The sequence below is a fragment of the Littorina saxatilis genome, linkage group LG3 (genome assembly GCF_037325665.1).
Source record: "Littorina saxatilis isolate snail1 linkage group LG3, US_GU_Lsax_2.0, whole genome shotgun sequence".
NCBI classification, from domain to species: Eukaryota; Metazoa; Mollusca; class Gastropoda; order Littorinimorpha; family Littorinidae; genus Littorina; species Littorina saxatilis.
Genome location: NC_090247.1, coordinates 12,102,158 through 12,115,028, shown reverse-complemented (window position 1 = coordinate 12,115,028; position 12,871 = coordinate 12,102,158). Strand labels below are relative to the sequence as shown.

General features: G+C 42.5%; 1 protein-coding gene across 1 annotated transcript in view; it reads left to right on the top strand.

Moving 5' to 3' along the window:
- LOC138961099 (uncharacterized) overlaps positions 1-12,383 on the top strand; it is a 28,368-nt gene extending 15,985 nt beyond the window's left edge. The window contains exons 12-21 of the mRNA XM_070332697.1: positions 81-221; positions 2,028-2,429; positions 2,780-2,950; positions 3,864-4,034; positions 4,341-4,547; positions 4,941-5,195; positions 6,810-7,010; positions 8,091-8,246; positions 9,076-9,244; positions 9,769-12,383. Coding sequence (XP_070188798.1) covers positions 81-221; positions 2,028-2,429; positions 2,780-2,950; positions 3,864-4,034; positions 4,341-4,547; positions 4,941-5,195; positions 6,810-7,010; positions 8,091-8,246; positions 9,076-9,244; positions 9,769-9,844 — 1,949 coding nt within the window. The 3' untranslated portion in view covers positions 9,845-12,383. The remainder of the gene's footprint in view (positions 1-80; positions 222-2,027; positions 2,430-2,779; positions 2,951-3,863; positions 4,035-4,340; positions 4,548-4,940; positions 5,196-6,809; positions 7,011-8,090; positions 8,247-9,075; positions 9,245-9,768) is intronic.
- Positions 12,384-12,871: the final 488 nt, after the last annotated feature.

The following is a 12,871-nucleotide window of genomic DNA, read 5'->3' as shown; positions in this document are numbered from 1 at the left end:
GCCGGCTGGCTGGCTGGCTAACAAGCTGGACGGATGAGCGGATGGTGATTTTGTATTTGTTTTTGTTTGTGTCACTCCAGCCATTGTGAGCGGCCTGTATGCGACTGAATCCCCCAATGTAGTGGAAGGCAACACTTCTGACTGCAACGGAGACATAACACACAATGTTCTTTCGTGGACCGTGTCCCCTCGGCTTGTGCAGTCACCCAGTGTTTGTGACGGTAAGTTTAAAGGCCAAACAAAAATATATGTTGGTTTAGGGTAACGTGATCAAATAAGATAGGGTCGGTAGGTCGGCTTTTAAAAAAAAATTAAAAACATTAGTTTGTCGATTTTGAAGGAGGTTACTTCCCTTAGTCTCGGTATGGTTCGCAAAATGTGCCAACAGTTTGAGGTTTTTTTTGAGAAATGAAAAAAAGTTTTAGGGTCGGCGGGAAAAAATAAGGTCGGTCTGTTTACCCTAAACCAACATAATGTCTGTTTGTCTGTCTGTCTGTAAAAAATTCCATTTCAAACGGCAGAAATTAATATGTAAGCGCCTAGGGCTATATCTAGATTAGGCGCATACAAATGATCACAATAATAATAATAATAATAATTATATTTTTGTTTGGCCTAAAGGCACAGTCCTTCCTGTGAAAACAGTTTTGCTCACGGTCTCAGATCTGTCTATACTTGTACGTGGGAAAAGGCCGTCCCTACACTTTGACATCATCATCATCATCATCATCATCCTCATCATCATCATCATCATCATCATCATCATTATCATCTGGGACAGTCGTCGGGGGGACATGAGGGGTGAGGAGGCAGAGACCCTTCTCCGTGCATTTCTGTCGGGGGCTGTCACCAAGTAGGTCGGGGAAGCTCAGCTGGGTCCAATCATTAATGTTGTCTGACCAACTCTTGCGTTGTCTTCCTCGTCTGCGTCCTCCCTCGACAGTGCCCTGCGGTATTGTTTTGGAGAGGTTGTCGTACCTTGTGACATGGCCGAACTACACCAGATTCCGACGCTTGACGGTTGCCAGCAGGGGTTCTTGTGGGCCCGCGATGATCTTGACCCGGTTTCGAACGTAGTCGTTGGTCTTGTGCTCTGTGTAGTGTATTCGGAGCAGTTTCCTCTGGCTCAGCAAAAATCTACAGCCTTATTGCTTCGTTTGTAGAGTGGGACTTTTTATGAATTCATTTCCTAACTGACACTAGCGGCAATCTTTGAAATGATTTCAACACGGTATTCTCACTCTGCACAGACATCAATAAGGATGGTAATTGTTGGCATGTCTAAGTGGAAGGATAGTTTCATTCCATGTATAACCCTGGAGAGAACCGGCACGGTTGGCCTAGTGGTAAGGCGTCCGCCCCGTGATTGGGAGGTCGTGGGTTCGAACCCCGGCCGGGTCATACCTAAGACTTTAAAATTGGCAATCTAGTGGCTGCTCCGCCTGGCGTCTGGCATTATGGGGTTAGTGCTAGGACTGGTTGGTCCGGTGTCAGAATAATGTGACTGGGTGAGACATGAAGCCTGTGCTGCGACTTCTGTCTTGTGTGTGGCGCACGTTATATGTCAAAGCAGCACCGCCCTGATATGGCCCTTCGTGGTCGGCTGGGCGTTAAACAAACAAACAAACAAACAAACAAACAAACAAACCCTGGAGAGATCTGGGATGATGAGTTGAACTGTTTCAGTGAGTAAAACCCTCTTTTTTTTGTTGGTTTGTTGTCTTTTGTCATTAAAATGTTAATTTTCATAATAGTTGGACGCTTTCTTGAAAAGTAACAAGCATCCATCTGCTCACTATATGAATGTGCGTGCTCTCCACATGTTAAAATGCTACCATTCACATCTCTGTTATGTGTACAAAAAATATAATATACAAAAATAATATACATATATTCATTACACAATTAGTGTAATTACTATAATGTTTTAATACGGACACAATGACGGCCATACAAAATGACAAGGCGACAATCAACATAGCATCAGACAAATGGACAAACATAACACATCATTTATTTTTTTACAGCGGTGAATGAGTGTGCATCCTCCCCTTGCTCCAGTCACGGGGTGTGTGTTGACCAGCGGGGTGGCTACCTGTGTCAGTGTCGGGACGGGTGGACTGGGGATACCTGTCAACTGCCACCCGGTGCCTGCTACCTGCACCAGTGTCAGAACGCTGCCACCTGTGTACCCGGAGACAACACATACACCTGCGTGTGCACGGAGGAGTTTTCTGGAGAACACTGTGAACTGCTGAAAGTTCATGGCCGATTCGGAGAATGGCAGCCATGGTCGAACTGCAGCGCCCCGTGTAAAGGACGCCAACAACGCCAACGACTCTGCAACAATCCGCCTCCGCATAACGACGGCAGGAACTGTCGTGGAGAGTTTACCCAAACACGGCCTTGTGGGCAGCCCCAGTGCGCAGGTACGAGCTTTGACCCCTATGCTGGCCCATCCGAAATAAGATTAGATAGTTAGTGGGCAGATTGATGAAGTGTCCATATATCTGCATTTTGAGGGGATGTTTTGTCACTACTTTGTTGTGTGTGTGTGGGGGGGGGTGTTACATTTTTTTCTGAGGTTTGTCTGTTCCGCAGACTTTTGTTATTTTATTTTTTTAGTAAAGTTCATACATTTGTGTTTCGTAATAAATACAAAAAATGACAGCAATTTTATGAGACCACTGCGGTCAATTTTAAAGGACTGAACTTTACTGAACTGAACTTACACGGCAATGAATTCACCGTATAATTATACTAAATAATTCATGTCCAGTAAACGGTCAGTGGAGCGGATGGAGCCAGTGGTCAGAATGCAGCGCGGAGTGTGGAGGGGGTAACAGGACACGGACACGAGAGTGCAACAATCCTCCTCCTCACCTTGGAGGTGACCAGTGTGATGGGTCATCCCTGGAGGTGGACACTTGCAGCACGGACAGCTGCCCTGGTGAGTATTCTACAGCCCGAATGACTTGAAATGCACAGTCCTTTCCGTAAATTCAGTTCTGCTTACGGTCTCAGATCTGTCATAGACCAAATAGCCTGGACCGCCAACTCGTCACGTGACCCTTCGAGGTTACGACGCTCGACTTTCACAGGGGCGCTTAGCGTCCGGTTTGAAAGACAGTGAAAAGAAAGCACGCTCCAGTTATTTGTGACAATGGGAGGTGACAATGAACTGGATTTTCCAAAACTCCAAACTAAACTGAACAAAACTCATCGAAAAACATGTTCCATATGCACTTTAGCTGAGTTTATTTTAGCATTTTCAGAACTTACCTCGGCAACTTCGTCCATGTTTACAATCGACACCGGATATGATATCCCCCTGATTTCTGAAAGGCCAAGAAGAGCGGGGTAGTAGTTGCGCTGAGAAGGATAGCACGCTTTTCTGTACCTCTCTTCGTTCCTAAATGCGAGGGGCCGCTACCTCGTAATAGAGAGAAAGAGCGGAGAGAGAGCTAGTTGGCGGTCCATGATAAATGGTCTATGGATCTGTGTAGGCTGTAGTGTTGGACAAGGCCATCTTCTCTACTTGGAAATAATGTACTCGAAATCAACATCCTGACTGCATCTGCTCAAGTAAGGATTTATCTCCATACTCAGAAATTCGCGGACGAAAGAGTAAGACCGGACTTCATCGGATTCAAGAACATGACAAGAATAGGCTCCTCACAAACATAACCAACCCTTTTCACAAGTGTATTCAACGACCACCCTTAACCCCCACTCCCCCCCCTCCCACACACCCCTCCGCGGGTACAATAAAGAAGCACTCTGCTGTCACCCAATTCTAACAAACAGTACGAAGAAGTTAATTTTTGTTTTGCTTACGTGCACGTTGTTGTTGTGTTTGCCAGTTCCGGGTGGTTGGAGCGACTGGTCGGACTGGGCGCCATGTTCTGTCACGTGTGGAAATGGATCCCGCTCACGTGGTCGGTCATGTGACAGTCCTGTCCCTGTTCACGGCGGAAATATGTGTTCCGGGGATGCGAAGGAAACAGCTGCTTGCAACCCAGAAGCGTGTCCAGGTACGGCTGATTGAAAGGTTATGGAATTCGTTAGTGTTTGAATATTTAGATACACTTTAAAACATATTGATCTAGGTCTGGAGTAGTGCTAGACAAAAAGGGGGATTTCTTTCTTCTTGAACTTCCATATGCGTTGCCGGTAAGCGCTTTAGCCGGGTTATAAAATACATCTGGTTGGAAGGAACTCATCGAGATAATATTTTGAACATATTTGTTTGTAATTCTGCTTTTCGTTCGTCATAGCAGAAGAACATAATATAAGAGTAGAAACGACTGTCGACTAAGTCGGAAATCTCTTTTCTTCAGTTTGCTCTGAAGTCATCCGCTCTGCTGGCACCTTCCTCACCTGTGAGGAGGAGAGCTCCCCCTACCTGAAGACCTGCAACTTGACCTGTGCTCCTGGTTACCTGTCGTCCGAAGAGTTCCCTTTGTACAGGTGTGGCGAGATGACCGGTCACCTGTGGAATGGACAGTCTGACCGCACGACCCCTTTCAGGCTCCCCTCGTGCTCAGGTAAGTGTAATTGAGAATAATGTTATGTGGTTCTTTAGCTCGGATACACAAAGAAAAGGTGATGACAGCTCATCAAGTTAAAGGTGTAAGAAACTGTTTCGGCGGAAACACCAACAGTTTGCTCTGGTGGACTGACCTTTTTGTTTCCTGTAGTTTAAAACATCAACTGGGTCGATGACATGAATCTTCGAATGTGCAATCCTCGGTTATATGATGGACAACATCTTATTGTCTTTACGAGATAAGTCAAAAGTGTATGACTACCAGGGGGAAATGCAAATATAACTTGTATATACAACAACAAAAGTTTTACCCTTCAAAAAATTCTCTTAACAGCTTCCCATGCCCTACTTGTATTTGACTAATCGTTTTGCTCTCTGGTTTGTCATTCAGTGTTGGAGTTAGCCCCGGCTGCAGTCATGACGCAATACGTCCCGATGAAAAGCGGATGTGACGTAGACACGGAAGCGGTGTCTGAGCTTATAACAGAGAATCTTACGATATTGCCCTGTCTTGACAATGGTTGCGACATCATCGTTGAGACTCAGTGTCAAGGGCAAGGGCAAGGTCGTAAGAAGAGAAATACTGAACACTTGGAGGTGACCGTACGGATGAAAATGGACTTTGAGGACAGAATTACCTCACGAGGTTTGTTTTTGCGCTTGCATGTTTTATCTTTCTACTGGTCTTTTTTTTCTTCTCTTTGTGTCTGGTTTTTTTTGTCTGTCATTTTGTCTCTATTCTGAGTTTCTCTGCCTGTCTGTCACACCTCTCTCTCCCCCACCTCTCTCTCTCCCTCTCTCTCTCCCTCTCTCTCTCCCAGATTTCTCCACTCAAACTAAATCTTACTATTGGTGCGCAATCAATTGAACAAGTTCAACAGCATCGCGTTTTAGGGGTAATTATTGATTGTGAATTCAAGTGGCAGGCACAATTACAGCATATTTGCAAGAAAGTAGCCAAGAACGTTTTCCTCCTATCCAAGTTAAAGCAATTTACGGACAGAAGGACTCTGGAAATGTTCCACCATGCTCATGTAATGCCTCACATCAATTATGTTTCGACGCTCTGGGATGGCAGCAGTGATGTCCACTTGAAAAAGTTAGACTCTCTCTATCGTCGCTCGGCTAAACTCATCGTAAAGAATAATGCCCCAACAGATATGAAATTAAAAATGCTTAACTTTCTTCCACTGGAAAAGCATCTCAAGTTAAACAAAGCCATTTTCATGCATAAATTGTATTACGGTAAAGTGCCGATTTACATTACATCATTATTTAATAAAGCTACCGACAGATATGGGTCGGTCAACTTGATCCCACCGATTCCACGAATTGACCTTTATAAGACCAGTCTGGCTTTTTCGGGTACATCAGTTTGGAATTCACTTCCATCATCCTTTAAGCACTTAAAGTCATTAAAAAGTTTTTAAAAAAAGTGTCAAAAAACACTTAATGTCTGAGTAGTTTAACGCGTTTTGATTTACCACACTTAGTATTACGCCAAAGATATGCTGTGCATTGTATATTCTGAACATATTTTTGTTGTACTATTGCTACATGTTCGATTGCTACCAGCTTGTACTTTTAATTACTTGCATAGTATGCATTTGATTTTATGAATAACCACATATGTATGCTCTTCATGCCTCTTCTTCATCATCATCATCATCATCATCATCATCATCATCGTCATCTTTATCATCACGTGCTGAAGTTTTCTGACCTCCTTTTGTTGGTAAACTTTTTAACTTTTTAATTTTTAATTTTTCAATTTTATCATTGTGTGTCTGTGCGTCCCAAGGACAGATTGTAAGAAAAGGCGTAGCCTTAAATCTTAATCCTTGTTAAATAAAGTTCAATTCAATTCAATTCAATTCAATTCTCTCTCTCTCTCTCTGTCTCTGTCTGTCTGTCTGTCTGTCTCTCTCTCTCTCTCTTTTTCTCTCGCCCTCCCTCTCTCTCTCACTCGCTCTCTCTGTATGTCTCTAATTCTCTCTCTGCCTGTTTCTGGTCGTATGTGTGTGTGTGTGTGTGTGTGTGTGTGTGTGTGTGTGTGTGTGCGCGCGTGTGTGTGTGCCCTCTCTCTCTCTCTCTCTCTCTCTCTCTCTCTCTCTCTCTCTCTCTCTCTCTCTCTCTCTCACGCTCGCTAGCTCTCTAGCTTTTATAGTCACCAATGACATCAGTTTGACCCGTCACCAACGCCAAAACAAATCTTCTGCAGCAATGATTTCAAACATGTTGTTTTCTGTCTTTGTTCCAGATGCTAACGAGATTCTGAAGCAATATGTTCACATCCTTAAGTTAGGGGCAGACTCGGCGAAATTGCTTCTTGAGAACAGTACTGAAACGTTTTTTACTGTGAACCTGTCGGACAAAATTATCCAACCGGACATTGAGCAGGCGACCTACAATGTGGCATTCCTGTGTTCCGTTGGTCGAACGGCCATCTTTGAACTGTGTGGTGAGGTGTTTTAAATGTTGTTGAGTTTTAACAGAGTTAGTGTTTCAGAGCTTGTTTGTGTATGGTTTGGTGTGCTATAGCGTGCTATATGTGACCCTCCACCACGAAATGAGTCGCATGTCACCTCGCGCGGTTCTGCGCTAGGCTTAATGTAAGTCCGGTGAGTGTCTGGTAACAGTGTGAGGGTCACCTCAGTCACAGGCTTATAACTCAAACAGTTTTCGCTCTTTTCTAAAACGGGTTTCACCACTGGATAGAGCATAAAAAACTCTTTAGGAATATGTAAAAATATGAAAATCATGCAAAGGTGACATGCGACTCATTCCGTGGTGGAGGCTCACATATTGTTTGTGTGCATGTGTGTTTGTGTGGTGTGTGTGTGTGTGGGTGTGTGTGTATGCTAGTGTTAGAGTGTGTATGTGGGTGTGGGTGTGTGTGTGTGTGTGTGTGTGTGTGTAAAAGAGTTAGACGAAGTGGGCTTGGGAGAAAATGCGCGTGCATGAGAAATAACAAGTAAGGAAAACTTCAACGAGAAGTAAATTGGGCATTGAAATACAGAGAGAGAGAGAGGGGGGGTGGGGGGAGAGTGAGAGATAGATAGACAGACAGACAGTCAGACAGACAAAAATATAAACAAATAGAGACAGACAGACAGGTTTATGAATACAAGAGAGACAGGGACAGAGAGAGAGAGAGGGTGATAGAGAGAGAGACAGACAGATAGACAGACAGACAGACAGACAGACAGACAAAAAGATAGATGGAGACAGACAGAGTAAATGAGTACAAGAGAGACAGGGACAGAGCGAGAGATAGAGACAGACAGGAAGACAGATAAACAGGCAGACAGACAGGCAGGCAGACAGACAGACAGACAGAATAGACAGACAGACAGACAGACAGAGCCAAGGAGAGATGCTGAAGGTAGAATGCTTTCACTTCAGACACAAACATGTTAATGAGTTGTGTTTTAATGATTGGTGATCTGCCAGCCAACTTAGTTTGCTGTTGGCTGTCTGTTGTGTACTGTCTATAACTATCCATGGATGAGACAATAAGTAATGCTACCTTGTCTGGCAGTGCCGTGCGCAGCGGGCAGTATGGAGGAGGGCGGTCAGTGTGTGCTGTGTCCAGTCGGTCAGTACCAGGATCAGCCAGGGTCCGTCAGCTGCAAGCCCTGTCCGGAGGGGTTAGCCTGGGACCTGCCTGGAGCCAGTGGTGTTGACCAGTGTGTCTGTGAGTGTCGTTCGTTTTAGCTATGTTAACCATACTTTTATTAAAAATTAGTTTCCACGGGGAAAGCTTTTAACTTTTCAGCCTGGGGAGATGTGTTCGAAAAATTATCTTGGACTGAGGAGGTCAATAACCTCTAGAATCTGTTTGTAGCGTTTGGAAGGTATGTCCGAGCGCGCGTGTATGTGTGTATTGATGTGTGTATTGATGTGTGTGTGTGTGTGTGTGTGTGTGTGTGTGTGTGTGTGTGTGTGTGTGTGTGTGTGTGTGTGTGTGTGTGTCTCTGTCTATCTCTCTCGGTCTACCTATCTCACTCTCTCTGTTTTTCTGTCTCTGTACCTCTCTCAGTATCTGTCACCCTCTCTCTCTATCTCTATGTCGGTCTGTCTGTCTGTGTGTGTGTGTGTGTCCCTCTCTTTTTTGTCATTGTCAAAAAAATTCTCTCTCTCTCTCTCTCTCTCTCTCTCTCTCTCTCTCTCTCTCTCTCTCTCTCTCTCTCTCTCTCTCTCTCTCTCTCTCTCTCTCTCTCTCTCTCTGGTGCTCTCTCTCTCTCTCTCTCTCTCTCTGGTGCTCTCTCTCTCTCTCTCTCTCTGGTGCTCTCTCTCTCTCTCTGGTGCTCTCTCTCTCTCTCTCTCTCTCTCTCTCTCTCTCTCTCTCTCTCTCTCTCTCTCTCTCTCTCTCTCTGTCTGCTTCAAGGTCGATATCTGTCTCTTGGTCGGTCGGTATGTACATTAATTGCTCTTATAAATGTGTGCTGTGTTTGCGTCTGTGTCTATGCGCGTTCGTATTCTCATGTACGCACTCTTGACGCTCAAACTGCTTATTGTTTCAGATCCGTTAGCAGAAGACACCGGGTCTTCTCCATCTGGACGTGCATCCGACGTCACTAACGACAACACTACGGCTATCGCGTGCGGCGTAGTCATTCCTTTAGTGGTTTTCATCCTGACGATGTTCATCATATTTTGCCGCTCAAAGCGCTGCAGGTCTTATGCTGTCAAGTAAGTATCACGGTCTTTACATGTAGTCAAGTTTTGATTTTCCATTGGATACGTTCCTAACTGTACAAACAACCCTGCAAATTGCTGTAATTAGTCAGCCTTGCACAAGGTATAATGAACACTTGGGCACATTCAAGAACTCTGATGCTGCTTTCTGTGCAAAATAAGAATTTGTTTTACATGTATTTATCGGTTGTTGTTGTTGTTGTTGTTGTTGTTGTTGTTGTTGTTGTTGTTGTTGTTGTTGTTGTTGTTGTTGTTGTTGTTGTTGTTGTTGTTGTTGTTGTCACTGGTGTTGTATTCGTTGTTGCTGTTGTTGTTGTCGTTGCCGTTGTTGTTGTTTTGGTTTTTGTTGTTGTTGTTTTGTTTTATTTGGTTTTGCTTGTTTCTTGATTTGCTGTATTTCCTATCGAAACAGTACTCAAAAGTGATAGTAAGAAAACATTCAGATTTCGAAACAAAAGGAAACGTCTGTCATTCTCTGTCGCTCTTATTTTACTGTTTCCTTTGTTTTCTTTTTTCAGCACAGTGCAAAACGACAGGCTTAAACCCTACAGACCTATTGACCAGGTGGAAGCTAAGAACTCCACAAGTGTGTAAGAAATATCTAATATCTACAGAAAGACGGTTCGGTGGCGAAAAACACAAACACTCAATACGAAATGGCATTAGAACAAGCCAGGGAACAAATAATCGAACAAGCAAACTAAAAAAAAGCAAAATGAAATCAGCAAAGTATGCATGACATGAACGCTGGTGATGTAAATGGGTTTCACCCCTTTCTTACTGCAAGCACGTACAATACGACGACTTAGTTCCTAAAGGAACACCCACTCGAAATAAAGGGTTCTTTGTCGCTCTCTGGCAGAGTGTACTTGGACTTTATGTGTTTTTTGTCTCACAATTTGTGTAAGAAGTTTCATGATCTTGAAAACATAACTCACACGATGTGTACAACTTCTGTCGTAAACACTGTTATGTGTATTGTTTAAAGTTTACATTGCAAAAAGGCGATCTGGTCTTGATAATTTTGTTGACTGTTATGTTATTTTGTTGACCGCAATCGTTTACAAAGTATGCGATGGAAAATCACCGCTGTGCAGTTTCTGTGCAAAGTATGTGTCAGCCCCATGTTTATTACTGCACTTTCTCACTCTAAGGAATCGTATGTGCATGTCGAAGACAATTTTCAATTGTAATATATTTATTTTAATTGAAAATAAAGTGTTGTTGTTTTTATTGTTATTTTGACTGTATTATTGAAAGGCAAGGCACAATAAAGTTTATGTTAATATGAGGTTGTTCCACATTGATTTTGTGGCAGGATAAGTGCTTTTTTTCTTCTCTTTGTGTGTGTGATAAGTGCTTGTTAATACCACAACTTTCTCTTTGTTATGTGTTTTCGTTTGCATTGAATATCTGAGTGATCTTTCAGTTAAAATGTACGTTTCCGCTCTAAAATTAAATGGCAGGTTTAAATGTGTCGAAGAACGCTTTACATTTCAATTTATGAATTATCAATTGAATTGTTCGTTTGTTCATTTTTTTTAGTGTAACATTCCGGTACGGTACATAAATCAGTGCCACTGTAGTAAAGCATAAACAAAAATGTTAGGAAGTATGACCACATTTGCCTTTTATATAAACATCTGATTTCTGTGATATCAAAAATGGACGTTATTTCAAATAACTACATTATCAACATTTTGAACATCGAACGCAGAAGAACAAGAAGAAGATCAACATTTTGAAAAAAAGGTTGCTGTAACAGCATTTAAATTTGTTTTCTTAGTGCTAATTTTATGCAAGTGTGTCAGCATTGTGTATCACTGTGCTGTGTGTTTTCTGAACTTTTCTGTATCTTAATAGTTTCTCTCTCCATATTTCAAGAAAACTAGGTAAAGGAATTGTTGAATATGATTAGTTTGGTTTGATTTGTGTGTGCTGTCATAACAGAACCTGCATGTACATAAACAAATACTAACAAGTGCGGGAGAATAATGAAAACAGAAGGATATCCATCATTGTCATCATTTTCACGAGTTTTCATTCACAAACACCTGGGAAATAAATCTCATGTTCCCCAGGCAACAAATCCCGGTTACCATAGTTGCAGGAAGCAGGTTATACATGGATAATCAAAAGCAAACCCAATAGAAACGCTCGGGGATTCTTCGGCTCTTTTCATTGGCGTTTCCCCAGACCTAGACAGACGACACTGCTTTGCAATGTTCCAAAAACGAACTGGCAAACTGGCAAAAGTAAACGAAAAACAAAACTATTTCATGAAAGGTCATAAATTCATCACAAACAAATGAAACCAAGCGATATGTATTGTCTTCTTACAAAAAATCGCGATTCTTTCCTTCGCTGTACGACGCAAATCTTCTGTGACCTTTGACCCAACGTGCCTTGCTGCACATATGCAAATCTTCTGTGACCTTTGACCCAACGTAGCTTCCACATTCGATAACTAAGCTTAATATTTACAACTGAAAACCGAGGCGGGGTGGAATACTGAGAGGAACCTAAGGAACTGTGCATCCTCAAACCTGACATACTTATCCCAACATGTTATGAACTCAAAACACAGAAAGTTGCTTTCACACGCCAGCTTTGATTGCAACAACGTGCTGGAGCCCCAACACATGTATTATCAAAACGGAACTCGGGTTTCAAAGCATGGCTCCCTGTGTTGATTTGGCACTTATTTTCTCACTACCAAAATGATGACAAAAACAATGTTTGGTGGTCTGTTGTCAGACGGGGGCATATCGACTTTTGTTTCATATTTATTGACCAAGGCCTAAGGCCTTGGTCAATAAATATGAAACAAAAGACGATATCCTCCCCCTCGGACCGACAAAAAAAGCTGGTCTGTCAACAACCCATCAAACATCTTATAATATACATGATGAAATTACGCTTTAGACGATTGTTCTAGACTATCTGAGTGTCTGCCGAATATGTGTTCTTTAGAGTGTTGGTATAAACAAAAAATGTATGAAGAATTTCTTCGCATGAGTGTTAACGTGGAAGTGATTATTTAACACAGATGGTGGAGAAGCAGAACAAAAACAATTAACATAATTTAACTGTCATCTGTCGTCTGGGAAATACAAATGTTGCTACATTGTAAGATCATGCTTTAGTTTTTACTGTCGGCTCAGAAGGCGTGCGTGTGTGTGTGTGTGTATGTGTGTGTGTGTGTGTGTGTGTGTCAGTGTGTGTGTGTGTGTGTGATCAATGTGTGTGGTTGTGCGTGTAAATGAAATAACGGGTCCATGCATTCATGTAAGGTGTGGATATTGATGTATCGTTCGTGAAATAGGCAATATAGAAAGGCAATACTTATGATTTGCCTGCGCACATGCATGCACAGAACATGTCATTTGTTTAATGTGTACACTGAATTTGATTGTGTGTACAAAGAATATTTTTAAGTGCATCTTTTGTTCGCAAAGCTCATAGCATTATAGTGAGACCACAATAATGGCAAAATATGACGTACATTTTCATTCTTGGAAAATATTTTTTTCTCTCATTCCTTTCAAACAGTAGTCAAGCTTTTACCGAGGTGAAGTTTTCTGCAAACAACAATTTGCGATTAGTAAACGTGGACGCCAT